Source organism: Pteropus vampyrus, unplaced genomic scaffold (genome assembly GCF_000151845.1).
Source record: "Pteropus vampyrus isolate Shadow unplaced genomic scaffold, Pvam_2.0 Scaffold391, whole genome shotgun sequence".
Lineage (NCBI taxonomy): Eukaryota > Metazoa > Chordata > Mammalia > Chiroptera > Pteropodidae > Pteropus > Pteropus vampyrus.
In genome coordinates this window covers 780,871-797,472 of record NW_011889172.1, presented here as the reverse complement: position 1 = coordinate 797,472, position 16,602 = coordinate 780,871, and the positions used below count along the sequence as shown (strand labels likewise).

At 54.1% G+C, this 16,602-nt stretch overlaps 2 protein-coding genes, 1 long non-coding RNA gene and 1 pseudogene across 12 annotated transcripts; 3 read left to right on the top strand and 1 right to left on the bottom strand.

Moving 5' to 3' along the window:
• Positions 1-692: 692 nt before the first annotated feature.
• On the top strand, positions 693-3,552 carry S1PR5 (sphingosine-1-phosphate receptor 5). Of its 2 annotated transcripts, none has more exons than XM_011380278.2 (2): positions 693-775; positions 2,133-3,552. In XM_011380278.2, exon 2 carries the CDS (start codon positions 2,150-2,152, stop codon positions 3,335-3,337), a length of 1,188 nt encoding a protein of 395 aa, XP_011378580.1. In that variant the 5' UTR covers positions 693-775; positions 2,133-2,149; the 3' UTR covers positions 3,338-3,552. The 2 variants fall into 2 exon arrangements, with proteins under 2 accessions (XP_011378580.1, XP_023379171.1); XM_023523403.1 differs by having other exon boundaries at positions 765-775; positions 1,956-3,552.
• A 2,464-nt stretch (positions 3,553-6,016) lies between these two features.
• Positions 6,017-7,158, bottom strand: LOC111731680. Its single transcript, XR_002777255.1, has 2 exons — positions 7,052-7,158; positions 6,017-6,418 (listed from the first exon to the last, which is right to left on the bottom strand). It is a non-coding gene; the product is annotated as an uncharacterized LOC111731680 (long non-coding RNA).
• KEAP1 (kelch like ECH associated protein 1) lies at positions 6,502-14,820 on the top strand. Of its 9 annotated transcripts, none has more exons than XM_023523383.1 (7): positions 6,844-6,979; positions 8,309-8,826; positions 9,189-9,874; positions 11,389-12,074; positions 13,288-13,493; positions 13,748-13,924; positions 14,105-14,820. In XM_023523383.1, the coding sequence occupies exons 3-7, from the start codon at positions 9,236-9,238 to the stop codon at positions 14,269-14,271; spliced, it is 1,875 nt and encodes a 624-aa protein (XP_023379151.1). In that variant the 5' UTR covers positions 6,844-6,979; positions 8,309-8,826; positions 9,189-9,235; the 3' UTR covers positions 14,272-14,820. The 9 variants fall into 9 exon arrangements, with proteins under 9 accessions (XP_011378579.1, XP_011378578.1, XP_023379151.1 ...); XM_023523386.1 differs by lacking the exon at positions 6,844-6,979 and adding an exon at positions 7,305-7,380 and having other exon boundaries at positions 8,735-8,826; XM_023523382.1 differs by lacking the exon at positions 6,844-6,979 and adding an exon at positions 7,306-7,380.
• Positions 10,844-10,962, top strand: LOC111731693 (annotated as a pseudogene).
• Positions 14,821-16,602: the final 1,782 nt, after the last annotated feature.

The window sequence follows — 16,602 nt, the reverse complement described above, 5'->3', positions numbered from 1 at the left end:
CCAGAAACACGATGAGTAAATTCCATCTTCGGGAGCGATAAGAGTGGGGGAGTTGGGGAATCAGAGGGGCACATGAGCTAGATTCTCCTTATGGGCAGGGGGAGCAGCGGAAGATCCCACCAGAATCCTGCCTAAGCCTGCCCTTCCCCTCTCGCCCAAAGAGGGTGGGGGGGTTGGCGGGGGGGCGGGGAGCGCATGGGAGCGGAGAAATGGGGAGGAGCCTGCTTCCCGTACCTATCTGCTGGGGGGAAAGGATTCAGGTTACCTTCATCCCTGCAGAAGACCCTCCTAACCCACGCTGCTGGGGTCCCTCCAACGACCCGGTGTCCTTAGGGTGCAGCCCAGGAGGCTTAGTTGGAATGTAAGTGGAAAATGGGGAGGGACCAGTACCCAGGATCCCTCTGCTGGGGGTGAAGGGAGAGGCTCAGGCAGCAGCCGCCCCCGCTGAGGACCGTCCCTTTCCAGCGCCTCCGGATCCTCGCACTGTGATGGAGCGTCCCTGGGAGGGAAGTCCAGCCCCAGAGGGGGCACCCGAGGGCTCCCCGGTGCCAGTCGCCGCCGGGGCGCGCTCTGGTGCCGCGGCGGGTGGCACAGGCTGGCAGCCACGGGCTGGGTGCCGGGGTACAATGGGCGGAGCAGTTGCTTGCGACCACGGATGCTCTGCGTTGTGGGCCTGCTCCCTTCGCCTGCCGGCTCCAGCCCCGCCCCCAGAGCTGTGACCTTTTACTCGGCTCCAGGCTGCGCGACTACGCGGGGCGCACGACCAGGGTGCAGGGTGAGTGTACAGCACTGGGTCCTTAGGAGGCGCGGGGCGTAGTCTAGCCTGGAGGGGTTGCCCTGGGGCCACTACCTGTGTCCTCTTGTTCGGAATTCCTGGGCCTTTCCCGGAGGCCTCTGGGAGGGGAAAGCGGGAGACTCTGGGCTGCATGCGGGGAGCTGGCTCCGGGGTGGGGGCTTCTGGAACACCCCCGGCCTCACCTCTCTGGGCTACGCCACTGCAAAGTTCTTTACCTCAGTCCTACTGCCAGACCAGCTGAGGCCAGGCGGGAGGTTCAGAGGCTGTGAGCCTATACATGATGTCCCCATCAGAGCGAGTGTAACTCGTGTCTACGTGTGTTGACCGCCTTCTCCCTCCAGCGTGGCTGAGCCCCTTATTCTCTGAGGGTCTGGATTTGCTTCTGGTTCTCTGTGTGTAACTGAAGCCATGTCCAAATAAGTCCGTTCCCCTCCCCAGGCTTCAGTTTTCTCATCTGTTAAGTGGGACCTGAGCCATTTCTGCGTGAGTGCATGTGTGTGGGAACATGAAAACCTTTGTGCCTATTTCTCTGAGAGGTGCTTCTTTTCAGCCTTAGTTTCCTCTTTTGTAACTTGGGACTAAGGGGAGAGTTGTCCAAGGGATAAAAGGGCGCAGTCGAAAGTGGAAAGTATTATTATACTTTAATGACATGTGTGCCCTTCTGCAGGAGACTGCGAGAGACTTCTGTCTGCTGCCTTAGGGTTCTGTCTCTGTGAAATGGGTGGATAGGCTTAGCTTTCTCACAGGGTTTTGGCAGAGAAAAGCCCGGTGTGCGGCAAGGCATATAGATTGTAGGGCTCAGGGCTCCAGGATGGGTGTGGGTGGAGGTTGTGAAATTGTGGCTTGTGCGACTGAGCGTCAGACCCTGTCTGCATGTGGATGAATTTGTGCCCCTGTATGTCTCTCTGCCTGTATTGCTTTGTCCATGGGCGAATATATTTTCATGTTTTCCTTGATGGGGTCTAATTGTGTATTTTTGCCCTAGTTTGTGACTATGTGTGTAGATGTCACTGTATTTGTGTGTCCCTGTGTGTGGCTATATTTGTGTACGTTCTGTCTGTTTATTGTTGAGTATGCCTTTGACTATCCCTGCTTGTATATGAGTTATGAGTAACTCTTATATGTGTCACCCTGTCCCCTGATATTATTTCTGTGTCAGCCTGTCTCCATGGCCAGCCGCTTTCTATCCCGAACTCCCCCTGGTCGCCAGTGTGCATGTGGGATAAAGGGCAGAGGATAAGGGTTCCTTTCCCGGTGCTGCGAAGAACGTGCCCGCCACTGCAGGCCGCGGGGACGGCGCGAGCCCAGCCTGACACCACATCCTGCCTCTCTGCAGCCTTGGGCGAGTGGCCCATGGAGCCAGGGCTGCTGAGGCCGGCGCCGGTGAGCGAAGTCATCGTCCTGCACTACAATTACACCGGCAAGCTCCGCGGTGCGCGCTACCAGCCCGGCGCCGGGCTCCGCGCCGACGCTGTAGTGTGCCTGGCCGTGTGCGCGCTCATTGTGCTGGAGAACTTGGCCGTGCTCTTCGTGCTCGGACGTCACCCGCGCTTCCATGCGCCCATGTTCCTGCTCCTGGGAAGCCTCGCACTGTCCGACCTGCTGGCCGGCGCTGCCTACGCCGCCAACATCCTGCTGTCAGGGCCTCTCACGCTGCGCCTTTCGCCTGCGCTCTGGTTCGCACGCGAGGGCGGCGTCTTTGTGGCGCTCGCCGCATCGGTGCTGAGCCTCCTTGCCGTCGCGCTGGAGCGCAGCCTCACCATGGCGCACCGGGGACCCGCACCAGCCTCCCGTCGCGGGCGCATACTGGCACTGGCGGCTGCAGTCTGGGGCATCTCGCTGTTCCTCGGGCTACTGCCCGCGCTGGGCTGGAATTGCCTGGGCCACCTGGACGCCTGCTCCACTGTCCTGCCGCTCTACGCCAAAGCGTACGTGCTCTTCTGCGTGCTCATCTTCCTCAGTATCCTGACTGCCATCTGTGCACTTTATGCACGTATCTACTGCCGGGTGCGCGCCAACTCCCGGCGCCTGAGAGCGCGCCCTGGGGTTGTTGGGGGCCCCTGCAGCGGGGCGCGCCGCACGCCGCGCTCGCTGCCGCTGTTGCGAACGCTCAGCCTAGTGCTTCTGGCCTTCATGGCGTGTTGGGTCCCCCTCTTCCTACTGCTCTTGCTCGACGTGGCTTGCCCGGCGCGTGCCTGCCCGGTGCTCCTTCAGGCGGACCCCTTCCTGGGCCTGGCCATGGCCAACTCACTTCTGAACCCCATCATCTACACGCTCACCAACCGCGACTTGCGCCACGCGCTCCTGTGCCTCATCTGCTGCGGCCGCCGCCCCTGTGGCGGAGGCCCCGGCGCCTCCCAGCGATCCGGGAGCGCTGCTGGGGCTTCGGACGGCTTGCACCCCTGGCTGCCTCCCGGCCTGGATGGCAGCACCAGCCGCTCTGAGCACTCGTCGCCCCAGCGGGACCAGCTGGAAACCAGCGGCTCCACTGTCGCGCCCACAGCCGCCGGGACCCTGGTACCCGCAACGGCCGCAGACTGACGCTCTGACTTGCCACTGCTCTCCCTAAGAGCTGTTTTGCAGACTTTTCATTTTTAAATAATGGAATTTATAGGAAGAGCAGCCGAAGATTGTGGAGGGAGAAGGTTTATTCACTTGTTCCCATGCTACAAAATTCATAAAGCACCAGTTCTCCTTCTCAGATGTGATCACTGTGGGGACTCCTGGGAAAATTCCAGAGCTATTCTATGAATAAATAAGCTGAAATGTAAATATCATCTTTTTATACAATTTTTATACGTGTATTTTATTGGCGCTAAATCCCACAACAGTGAACAAAACAGACAAAACCCGCTGCCCTTGTGGAACTGACGTTCTGGTGGGGACACGGGTAATAATGGAGTGAAGAAATACTGGAGAGAGTTCCAGTGGCAATACGGTGACGCGATGGTGGTCAGAGGAGGCCTCTCTGCCGAGGTGGTAACACGTGGTGTGAGCTGTCGTTGTCCTGGGAACACCTGAAGAGAGATCATTTCCAGTGAGGTGCAAAGGCCCTGAAAATGAAATATGCCTATGTGTTCTATGAAAAGCAAGTTTACAGGTGTGGCTGGAGTAGCGGTGGAGGCGGCAGTGGGAAAAAACAAAGGCAGGAAGATGATAGGGCAGATCCATCACTCAGGGCCTTGTGGTCTCAGGGGAGGACTTTTACCCTAAGTGAGGTGGAAACCATGGAGGGTTCTTGACTTGGCTCAGATGTTAACAGATCTCTGTGTGAGGCAAAAGTGGAACCTAGAACAGGGTGAAGGTGACTGCACTGGTCCAGAGGAACAATGATGGCGACTCAGATCATGTGGATTCTGGATAGATTTTGGAAACTGTGGACAGAATTGCTGAGGAATTGAGTATGTGAGTCAAGGACAGCTCTCCAGGTTATAGGAGAGAACATCAAAGACAGGACACCCTAAACTTGACTCTGGGAGGCTCAGCCAATTCCTATCTGAAAGATTTCTTTGAGGGTAGTGTCAGACCTTTCATAAAAAATACAAATAAATAATAAGAACATTTACAGCTATTGTGCCTCCTTAGTCATCCCACAGTGATAGGCCCAGGACACACGTTTTTCTCATCCTTACTGGTACCTTGCCAGGTGGGTTTCCTCACCTTCATTTGACAGATGAGGGAATTCTAAGCAGTGAATACCTTGCCCCAGTATCTGAGCCGGGCTGTCAGGCTCCCCACCCTCAGAGGCGCAGGCCTGGCTGGTATCCAGCTCTTCCAGAGGGAGTCTGCATTCTCGGCGGGGGGCGATACCAGCGCCCCATTCGTTCCCATAAAAGGCTCGAGACGTGCTGGCCATGGTCCCCAGCTGTTCCCGGAGCACTGCTGACCCCTGTGCGGTGTGGCTCGCCTCTGGCGGGGCGGGGCGCGGCGGGGAGAGTGCGAGGGGGTGCTTAGGCTGCGGCGCACCACCTACCGGGAGAACGCGGAACTGCAGGCAGCCACTAAGACGTTTGCTTTGGGGGCACTGATCCAACCTGGAGAACTTGAATCTCCGCTGGCCACGCTCAGGCCGTCCCAACAGACCACGCGCATGAGAAATCAACCTATTTCTTGCAAAACAAACACGCTTAATCCTGGAGTCACGCCCAAGGACACTCCCCAGGACTGGACTCAATTCCCTACCAAGACTGGCACACTTAACCCCAGGTTCCTTTAATCTTCCAGAAGAGCCTGAAGTTTACTCCATTGTTTGGTTGTTTGATGGTGTAATCGTAGATTTATTCACTTGTTCACAAAATTCATAAAGCACCAGTTCCTCTTCTTAGATGTGATCACTGTGGGGATTCCTGGGAAAATTCCAGAGCTATTCTATGAATAAATAAGCTGAAATGTAAATAACATCTTTTTATACAATTTTAGCACTGCTCTACATCTTCTTTTGTTCACTTACTAGCATATCTTTGAAATTGTTGTCCATCCACAGATTTTGTATTGTTTGGCTGCCTTAGTCTGCTCAGGCTGCCATAACAAATACCATAGCCTGGGTTGCTGAAACAATTTATTTCTCACAGTTTTGCAGGCTGAAAGTCCAAGATGAGAGTGCCAGCATGATGGGGTGCTGGCGAGGACTCTCTTCCTGGCTTGCAGATGGTCGCTTTACCATTGTGTGCTCTCATAGTGTAGAGAAAGCAAGAAAAAGCTCTCTTGTGTCTTTTTATAAGGGCACTAATCTCATGGGGGCCCCACTCTCATGACCTCATCTAAACCTAATTAATTCATTCTATAGCCTTTTTTTAAAAAAAAAAAAATTTAAGTATTTAAGTAAATATTCATACAGCAAATGTCTTGTTCCTTTTCACCAACTGCATAGTATTTCCCAGCATGGATGTGCTACCACTTATTACATGGAGGGATATGTGGGTTGAGGCCCATCCCTTTATACACAGCGCTGCAATATATATTCGTGTACACGTGTGCGAGTGTACCTTGGATAAATCTCTACCAGTGGCACTGCTGGGTCACAGGGCCTGTAGCTTTGACTTTGGGATATGAGAGGTTGCCTGGAGGAGGGTGCGAGTTTTTCCACAGCCTCCGCCATTCCCTTTATTCGCTGGCTATGCTATAGCGTCCCCCACTGGAGGGGTCTAGAACCGCAGAGTCAAGCCACTGGGAAGGCAGTGGAAAGGGGGTACCCCACCCCATCATCCCATGCAGGTTTAATACCAGACCCGGTGCCGAGACATTGAATATGGGATCCTCCAAATTCATTCTGGAGGCCAGCAGAATCCTTTCTTAGCATTTCTATTATTCATTTAGTTTTCATATAGATGGACTCTTTTAAAAGTAGCCTTAAATACATTTATTTAAAAGTTAACTTTATATTACAAACAGCTTAAATAGCAAGTCAGTACTCCTTGTCATGAAAAATAGCAGTTGTTAACATCTGCTAGGCGCTAGCTAGCATTCGCATTTAGTGCGGCGGTAACCTAAGTGCGAGCACTATCACTTCAAAGGGAGGAAACTGAAGCTTGTCACAGGCCCACCCATACAGAGCTAGAGGGTGGCAGAGCCGGCGTTCGATCCCCTGCACGCGAGCTCCACGCGCCTCTCCACTGGAGAAAACTAAAAAATAAAGACAAGGAAAGCCCAGCTAAACAGATAATTCTAGCTGGGTCCTGCGGCCGCCAGACCGTGAGGCCTGCATTAAAAGGAGAAAAGCAGGTGGTGGAGAGCATCCCCGCGCTGAGAAGACGAAATAGGGCGTATAGAGGGGTCAGTGCGAAGGAGTAACGCGCCGGGCTCTCCTGGCCTTGCTACCTCGCCCGAAGCCCCGCTCCTCGCCCATGGGCGCCGGGCACCTGCGGGAAGGGCGGGGGAATCGCGGCTCCTTTCCCGCCGCGCCTTCTCCCCGCCTCCTTCCCGGGCGTCCCAAGGCCTTCCCCAACCCGACGGCCGCGACCCCGCAGGCCTTGACGCATGGGAGCCGAGGTCCCCCGAAGGCGGAGGCGCCCGTGGGTCTCCCACAGCGAAGGTTAGGCTGGAGCCGTCCCGGGCCGGGCTGTGGCCCCTTGGGTTTCCCGGAAGCTCGGCGCGCGGGTGGCACCACAAGTGCCCGGATCCGCCGCCGTGTCCCGGGCATCCCTGGCCCGCAGCGAGAGCTACCGAGGCTACGTGGGGGCCGAGGTGAGCGCGCCAGCAGCGGCGGCGGGGAGGGGTGTTCGCATGGTGCTACCACGGGCGCGCCCAGCCTCGAACCTGGGACTCCGTTTCCCGCCGAGCTGACCACGCGGCTCGGTGCGCGAGGGCTGTGGTCCCTGCCCACGCCGCGCCGCGATGACCGACGCTGTTGTCGCCGCTCAGGGGTTGCGCAGCTTGGCGACAGCCGGCGGGGTGGGAGAGCGGGGAGCGTGCCAACCCAGCCGCCGGAGGCCCGGGGCCGTGGGGACTTTTATTCTGACACGGCCGGCGCCCGGCTCTGCTTAGTCATGGTGACCTGCGCGCGCTCCGCGCCTCCCCCCGCGCGCAGCGATGGAGGCGCCGCGGCCTGGGCGACGGAGGCGGAGCCCGAGCGCGGCCATGGCGGGGTGAGTGAGCGGCCTGCGCCCGCGCTGCGGGCACGGCGGGCCAGTAGCGTCCCTGAGGTCGTGCCGGGGGGGCAAGGGACACGGCGGCGCGGGCCGGGTCGCCTCGGGGTTCCCGCGGCTCCCCGGAGGGCCAGGAGGGCGCCGCTGGAGTCCTGTTCTTTTGTTGGACGGCGCGACTTGCGGGGTGATCCGGAAACGACGCAAGCCGGACGAGCGGCCCAGAGAGCGCTGCTCGGACGGGGGCCCGGGGAACCCGGGGCGTTGGGGGTTTGATCTGCGCCCTGGGGTTGGCAGCAGAGAGGCCGCGGTGGTCACTTCCTCCCTTCCCCAGGCCTTGGTGGAGGCTCAGGCGGGGCATGCGCAGTCCCCCACCTAGCGCTTTGTGAGGTGAAGTGCCGGGTGTCCAGGGGGCACCGTTGATCGATTGGCCAAAGACCAAGAGGCAAGCCCGGGGCATTGGCTGGGGAGAGATGGCCAAGCAGCGCCCTGGGCGGGGTGGAGGAGGGTGCTCTGGTAGGCACAGTAGAGTGGGCAGTCAGCCAACCATACGTTTACTGACCCCTGCGCAGTGCCAGGCCTCAGGCTAGACGTGAGGGAGACACGTGAGAGGGCGGGCTCCCTGCCCTCTGCAGCACTGTGGCTTAGGGGCAGAGGGATGCGTCACCTCTCAACAAGCAAGCAGTGTAGCTCATTTCAGTTCCTGACAAGAGCTGTGATGGAAATAAAACTGGGAGGTGACTCTGAGCTGAGCCCCAGAAAGATAAGATGGAGAACCTGGGAATGCTCTTGCAGACCATCCCCTCCCCTTCTCCCCACAGGACTTTTCAAAACACAACTCATGCACTGGCCCTCCAGACTCCACAGATTTCATGGGAACCCTCCCTTCAGTAGTCATTATTTGTCATTACATTCCTCCCTGATTCTCTAGATCAGGCGTCCCCAACCCCTGGGTTGCTGAACAGGAGGTGAACGGCCAGTGAGCGAAGCTTTGTCAGTATTTGCAGCCGCTCCCCAGCGCCCGTACCACCGCCTCAGCTCCACCTCAGATCATCAGGCATTAGATTCTCATAGGAGCACTGATGTCTGGTGCCAAAAAGGTTGGGGACCGCTACTCTAGATTGTCTCTTCCATTCTGCCTCTGAGCCTTTGCACTTACTGTTCCCTCTACCTGGAAAACCAACTCCCACCCCTACCTACTTTCATATGTTCATCTTTCTTGTCTCAGCTCCAGCAGAGGACTGGCTTACAGTAACTGCGCCTGACTCACACTGTCATAATGCTGTTTGTCATTTTCTTCATGACTCCAGTTTCTACTCATCTTGATTATTTTATTTATGGCCATTCCTTCCCCTAGGTGTCAACTCCAGCACAGTTTGTCTGTCTTGCTCGTTCCTGTGTCCCTGGTGCCTAGAACAGAGCATGGCACACAGTAGATGCTCAGTAAAGGTTGGTGAGGTGAATGAAGGCGTGCACTTGACATGCTCTAGGAAGGGAAGGGCCACCAGACAGCTGGAACAGAGTGAGCAAAGAGAAGAGGTGGATGGGGCTGACAGCGACGGGCATTAAAGAGTTGTTTTACTCTTCGTGCTGTAGGGAGTTGTGGGGGACTTCCAAGCAGAGGAGGGACATCATCTGACATATTTTAAGATGGACCCTGAGCTGGTGAGGCCCTAGGACATTTAGCGAGCACAAATGGCCACTGCTTCACCTGGGCTTGGCAAGGAAAACTGGTCGAAGAGTCGCTTTATCTTAAAAAAGGAGTCCTGGCCCCAGGCCCTACCCCCAGCCCTGTGCTCTCCCTCCTCCAGGGCCCTGAGTGCCAGAGGTGGTGCTGTCCCTTGTCACCTGGAACCCCATGCAGCCGGAACCTGGGCCTAGTGGGGCTGGGGCCCGCACCCGATTCCTACCCCTGAGGTCACAGCGCCCCAAGGGGGCAGGGGACACGGTGATGTACGCCTCCACCGAGTGCAAGGCTGAGGTGACACCCTCCCAGCATGGCAACCGCACCTTCAGCTACACACTGGAGGACCACACCAAGCAGGCCTTTGGTATCATGAATGAGCTGCGGCTCAGCCAGCAGCTGTGTGATGTCACGCTGCAGGTCAAGTACCAGGACGCACCTGCTGCCCAGTTCATGGCCCACAAGGTGGTGCTGGCCTCGTCTAGCCCTGTCTTCAAGGCCATGTTCACTAACGGGCTGCGGGAGCAGGGCATGGAGGTGGTGTCCATCGAGGGCATCCATCCCAAGGTCATGGAGCGTCTCATCGAGTTTGCCTACACAGCCTCTATTTCCATGGGCGAGAAGTGTGTGCTCCATGTCATGAATGGTGCTGTGATGTACCAGATCGACAGCGTCGTCCGTGCCTGTAGTGACTTCCTGGTGCAGCAGCTGGACCCAAGCAACGCCATCGGCATCGCCAACTTCGCTGAACAGATTGGCTGTGCTGAGCTGCACCAACGCGCCCGCGAGTACATCTACATGCACTTTGGGGAGGTGAGTGCGGGGAGGGGGCATGGAGCAGGGTTTGGGGACAGTATCAGCAGGGATGCATGGGCGGTCATCACTGTCTCCCCTTGAGATTTGAAGGGTCAAGGCAAGGAGCTGGAGGAAAGTGGGTCTCTGAGCTTCTAGTTTACACATCTGGGGCGACTCTGGAAAACAGCTGAGGCAAGTGAGGCTTTCACAGGTATCTGGGCTCCCTGGTTTCTCTGGGGTCCAAGGTGGGGACAGGGTATAGCAAACATGACAGCATCTCAATCCTAGGGTGTGCAGAGCAGGGCCCAACATTTCAGGCAGTCAAAATATTTATTGAACACTCATGACATGCTGCCGACTGTTGATGTGACCCTTAGACGTGCTTTCTTTGGTCCACTCTGTCCTTCTTATGTTCTTGGTTTCATTTTCATTTTTAAGTAGAGGAAGTTATGAACAGAAGAAATAATAGTGCTTGTCGAGCCCTTGCTGTGGGCCAGCCCCTGTTCTAAGTGATTTCCATCCTTTAAATCTTCCCAACTATCTCAGGAAGAAGTATGCTTTGGATGGCCTTCCTGGAAATATTCAAAGCCCTCCTTCAGGGGCCAGCTGGGGTGGACACTGCTCTGGTCTCCATTTCCCTCCTTCCTTCTATACCCCATGTGAGGTTGACCGAGGGGCTCTGGCATTAGGTCTCGGGCTGATGGCTTCCAAGAAGGGGGTCCTCAAGCAGAGTTCTCCCACTGGCCTGTACGATGTTTGTTTCAAGGGATTGTGTGGACTTGGGACACTAGAACGGTAGTGAACTGATGTGGGATGACCAAAATTATTTATAGTGACAGGAAAGATTTGCCTGGGCACTGTATGCCCTAGGAGTAGTCCTGCTATGAGGTAGCTACTAATATAATCTCCTTTTACAGAGGAAGAAAACAAAGGCACTGAGTGTTTCAGGTATTTGCCCAAAGTCATCTGGTTAAAAAGTAGTGGGCCAACTATGGCCATGCCACCCTGAACGCGCCCAATCTCGTCTGATCTCGGAAGCTAAGCAGGGTTGGGCCTGGTTAGTACTTGAATGGGAGATCACCAAGGAATACTAGGTGCACTAAAAAAAATAATTATTATAAATAAATAAATAAGTTATGGGCCAAAATTACAACTCAGGCTGCTTCTTCAGAGTCTGTACTTTTTTGCTAGAATACTCTATTGTTATTCCTTTTTCCTTTTTAGTCAATCTGCCCTTTTGAAAAAGTAATTTCAATTTTTTTTTTAAAAAATTGAACATTCTTATAGTTCGAATAGAAAATTATACAAAAAGATATGCAGTACATTGTGTCTTTGCCCATTTGCCCGAGTACTTATCTACTACATGCCTGGCACATAGTATTAACTCATTTAATCCTCACAACCTGCAAAATTCCCATTTTGCACATGAGGAAACTGAAATTGTCAGAGGCAGGTTGAATGACTTGTCCAAGGTCATACAACCAGCTGAGGGAGACACAGGAGTCAGCCTGTCACACTAATGCCCTCTTCAGGTAGCCAAGCAAGAGGAGTTCTTCAACCTGTCCCACTGCCAGCTGGTGACTCTCATCAGCCGGGATGATCTGAATGTGCGCTGCGAGTCCGAGGTCTTCCATGCCTGTATCAACTGGGTCAAGTACGACTGCGAGCAGCGACGCTTCTACGTGCAGGCGCTGCTGCGGGCCGTGCGCTGCCACTCGCTCACGCCCCACTTCCTGCAGATGCAGCTGCAGAAGTGCGAGATCCTGCAGTCAGACTCCCGCTGCAAGGACTACCTGGTCAAGATCTTCCAGGAGCTTACCCTGCACAAGCCCACACAGGTGATGCCTTGCCGGGCGCCCAAGGTGGGCCGGCTTATATATACCGCCGGTGGCTACTTCCGCCAGTCACTCAGCTACCTGGAGGCCTACAACCCCAGTGATGGCACGTGGCTCCGGCTGGCAGACCTGCAGGTGCCTCGTAGTGGCCTGGCAGGCTGCGTGGTCGGCGGGCTGCTGTACGCCGTGGGTGGCCGGAACAACTCACCCGACGGCAACACCGACTCCAGTGCCCTGGACTGCTACAACCCCATGACCAACCAGTGGTCGCCGTGCGCCCCCATGAGCGTGCCACGCAACCGAATTGGGGTTGGGGTCATTGATGGGCACATCTATGCTGTCGGTGGCTCCCATGGCTGTATCCACCACAACAGTGTGGAGAGGTGAGTGGCAGGGCCAGGAGGGGTGGGCTCCGAGTGTCCCGCTGCTGACAGGTCCCTGGCACTTGGGGATTCTCCCTGTTGAATGCCCATCTCTGCGCCTCAAAGTGAACCTAAACTCCTGGGAGATTTATGGTGGTGACCTTGGATGGTGTGTCTGGGCCTGGGAGCTGCTTACAGGGCCATCATACAGCCATACAGCTCCTTTGTAGAGATTTGGAAAAAGCCCCATCAGTTTGAAATTGTTGTAATGTGCTGATTTTGTTAGAAAGTGACCCCTCATTGCCATCTGCCCAGTAATTGTTATAAACAGATGTACGAGATCTGGTATGTAGAAGGTGCCCCCTTAGATGTGGTGCCTTCGTGCAGTGCACAACCTGCACAACTGGACATAGTGACCCTGTGTTTAGGGGCCTTGTCTTCTGCCTCCTTTCAGAAGTGTGATTCAAGCTACAGTTCTCACTTGCAGAACTTGTCAAAACAAACGCCCCAGCCCACTGCTAGAGATGCCGAGATCTGCCATCGGAGGTTGGGTTTGGAGCGAGGCTGGGGAATGGGGATTTTAAACAAATACTCCAGAGGTTTCTAATGAGTGTGACCTGTGAATAGGATGATGAGATGATCCATCACCCTCAGTAAGCCACTTTTAAGAAAATGAAAGGGACACCATTAATTACTCCAAGAGCGCAGGCATGAACTGGAAGTGCCCAAGCCCATCTGTGCGCATCACACTTTGCGAAAACCATCCTGGGGGGTAGGATGAGTGTTAGAATTGGGGTTCTGGTGTCCGAGAGGGCTGAGTCAGACTGCAGCTCTACTGCTTCTTCGGTGACCCAGGACACGCCACTTCACCTCTCTGCGACTCCATCTTGTCATCTGTGAAGAGGGATGGACAATAATAAGGACTGCTTGCCCCACTAGGCTGGGTGGGGCATCGGTGAGATAACACACAGAACACTCAGCACAGGGTTTGGCAGTGATATGTTGGAGCCACCGGGGTCCAACAGAGATATGTGTTGATCTTGAGCACATGACAGCTGTGAACCTTGGTTTCTTCATCTGGAAAATGCAGCTCCTGATAACTTGCATGTTGGAGAACAATTGTGAGGATTAAAGAGTTTAAGTACATAAAGAGCCAGCAGAATATTGGGCCACAGGTAGTGTTTCTTGAAGGTCGGCTTTGATTGTTGTTGTCATTGTTATTATGCCCTTGCAGGTATGAGCCAGAGCGGGACGAGTGGCACTTGGTGGCCCCAATGCTGACGAGAAGGATCGGGGTGGGAGTGGCTGTCCTCAACCGTCTGCTCTATGCCGTCGGGGGCTTTGACGGGACGAACCGCCTCAACTCAGCTGAGTGCTACTACCCAGAGAGAGACGAGTGGCGAATGATCACACCCATGAACACCATCCGAAGTGGGGCAGGTAGGCGGGGGCTGCGGGTAAGGGACAGGGAGGAACACCCGCCTAGCCCCAGGGGTAGAACTCGGCTAGGCCTGGGTGAGGCCTCCTGTTTCCACCTTGAACAACCCTGTGGCACACGCACAGGAGTGCTAGGTTCTGACAGATTCCATGCTCCTCTCTCCCAGCTTTGTTTCTGAAGCGTCCCTCAGGAGAGAGCGGGGAGGGGCCCCCGAGGCCAGTCCCCAGAGTCACCCTCTCCTCATGGTGTGGTTTAGGAGTCTGTGTCCTGCACAATTGCATCTATGCTGCGGGGGGCTACGACGGTCAGGACCAGCTGAACAGTGTGGAGCGCTATGACGTCGAGACGGAAACCTGGACGTTTGCGGCTCCCATGAAGCATCGACGAAGCGCCCTGGGGATCACCGTGCACCAGGGGAGAATCTATGTCCTCGGTGAGGCCCTGGGGGTGGGGATCCGGGCAGAGAAGACTAGTTAGCCGCATCTTTTGGGGACAGGCTCAAATCACAGTAGGAAAGCTTCTCCTGGTTTCTTCTCTTTCTACGCCCCCTGCCCCGACCCACCCTAGGAGGCAGTGACCATCCCTGCCAGTCCCCTCTGCTTTCTCCCCGCAGGAGGCTATGATGGTCACACATTCCTGGACAGCGTGGAGTGTTACGACCCAGATACGGACACCTGGAGCGAGGTGACCCGCATGACATCTGGCCGGAGTGGGGTGGGCGTCGCTGTCACCATGGAACCCTGCCAGAAACAGATCGACCAGCAGAACTGTACCTGTTGAGCCACTTTGGTTTCTAGGGCAAAAAAATGGTCCGATCAAGAGTATTGTCATTTTCGTACAAAAACAGGGACAAGAGAAAAGGGACAGAGCAAATGCTTGTTTTCAGGATGGGAGGCTGGAATGCCTCAGTGTTAAGAAGACAACTTGAAAGAAAAGAATGCCAAGAGTGGGAATCCACGAGCCCGTCAGAGTAATCCCAGAAATGTCCAAAAGAGCCTACCCAGGAGGCGGGTGCGGGAAGGGTGGGCTCCCAGGAGAGAAACCCCCATACCTACTACCCCAAGACTAGGCCTGGGTCCCACACCAGCAGCTGCCACCTCCCTTTAGGGTGAAAGTAGGTGCTGAGGTCAGGTTTTTGTTCACTGCTCCTTTGTTATTGGTTCCTGGAGGCCTGGGCAGGAGCAAGCTGAGGCGTTGGGAGTAAGGTCCTTCCGGAGGTAGGGACCCTGGGACAGGCCTGTCCATAGGAACCACTGAATATCTGGACAGTCATTTTGTTGATAAGTAACCCTGTAACTTTCCAATGAAAATAAAGAACGAACTAACTGATGTCTTCTACCTTAGCTGGAGGTCTCCACCCCAGGGATAAGAAGGACTCTCTCTCCTGAAATGCACTGAAGTCTTTGATTTAGGACTTGAATTTGAAACCAGTTTGTTATCTCTGCTCATGGCCTCTTGATAATGTAGGGCATGTTTCTCCCCATGGGCAAGCTACACAGGGCTCACTTTGTCTCACTTTCAGCTGCTTTGAAGACACTGCCCTAACTCCTGACACATCTCCCAGGGCTTCCCAAGGCTAATTCCATATGCGCATACAGTTTGTATTTTAAGGCAAACTGTCCCTAATGTGCGTGCCTTCCAAATTCAGTGAAAATCTATCTGGTCTTTTCGTTGTGCTTCAGTTACGCAGACTGAGCTTTTTCTTTTATAGAGGTTCCTGAGTATTAAAAGGACAAGGAGGTTCTTGGGAGTTTTCTTAGGCAAAGGGCTCAGCATAGTCTCTTCTGATGAACAATACGTGTGGCCCAGATCATTTTTTCTGCCAATCAACTATTCATATGGGGGGCAGGGAACGGGGAAAAGAAAAATGAAGTATGGTCTCGACTACAGGCACACCTCGGAGATATTGTGGGTTTGGATCCAGACCTCTGTGGTAAAGCTAGTCATAACTGTTGATGGAGGTAGAGGGTCTAGCTTTCGACTTATAAAAATGGAATAGCTGGGAAGCACAATGAAACAACGAGGTACACTTGTGTTGGGGAGTTCATGGATGCTTCCCAAGTAGCTTAGAAAGGAAACATTGGATTCCTTCTCTTCCAGGGAAAACCTGGTACCTCCTGTCTCAGCAGCCTCACTCAATTCACCTGAAGGCAACCTTAGTTGAGCCAGATTCTCTGGTCCTGGTCCAAGGTTTTTATGGGACAAGAAAATAAGTCCATGTTGGCTGCATTGAATGGATGAGGGAGAACTAGGAATTGCCAACCTAACACGTGGATGGCCTTTTAGCATTTATAAAGCATTTTTACACATTGGTTGGTCCTCAATAGCGCTCTGAGCAAGGAAGGGCAAGCCTGAATTCTTTACAGATAAGAAGCAGAAGTTCAGAGAAGTAACTTGCCCAAGGTCACGTGGCCACTAAGTGGTGGAGTTCAGGTTTAACCATTCTCAACACTCTGTAGCACTGTGTTTGTGAGAACGGATATTAAAGAACTTTCATGGGGTCAATGTGTATAGCAGTGAAAGTTCTGGAAACATTAATTGAGAATAGGGATTTACGTGGAATGCAGTTGCTAGAAGTGACAACACCTACTCCAGAGTCATATTTCCTTCCAGAGGGGTTAAAGCCCTGGTCTTGAGGTCAAGTTCAGCTGTTTCAGTAAAGCAATTTAGGTATCAGCAGTCAGGTGAACATCTTATCTGCAACAATGGTACTTGGACACCTAGTGGGCACTAGGCTTCCGTGAGCTGCTGGACCAACAAAGGTGGGTATTTACATTTACTTTCTAACTCCACAAAAGCAACTTTTTTTTTTTTTTTTTTAGTCCTTACTCTCCTGGGCACTGGGGCTACAGCAGTGAACAATCCCCAGATGATCCCTGCCCACAGGGTGGGCACAGCTTTACTAGATGCTGTTAGATCGCCTCCAAAGTGGTCATAACGAACCATATTCCTGCTGTTTTCTAGAAGTTCCTTATAAATTTATACACAAGTTTATCACTTTTCCTTGATGGTTCTCCCCTTTTGTGTCATATTTAAGAAAGACTTGTGGTTCTTGACATTTTCTGTAGCTTCCTTACCCATTTGTTATTGTTTCCTACCCATAAATTAATT

Coding starts and splice junctions, on each gene's coding strand:
- S1PR5 (XM_023523403.1), top strand. CDS start 2,012: ATGTGGGATAAAGGGCAGAGGATAAGGGTTCCTTTCCCGGTGCTGCGA.
- KEAP1 (XM_011380277.2), top strand. CDS start 9,236: ATGCAGCCGGAACCTGGGCCTAGTGGGGCTGGGGCCCGCACCCGATTC. Junction 13,494..13,747: donor CACCATCCGAAGTGGGGCAG/GTAGGCGGGGGC, acceptor GGTGTGGTTTAG/GAGTCTGTGTCCTGCACAAT. Junction 13,925..14,104: donor GGGGAGAATCTATGTCCTCG/GTGAGGCCCTGG, acceptor TTCTCCCCGCAG/GAGGCTATGATGGTCACACA.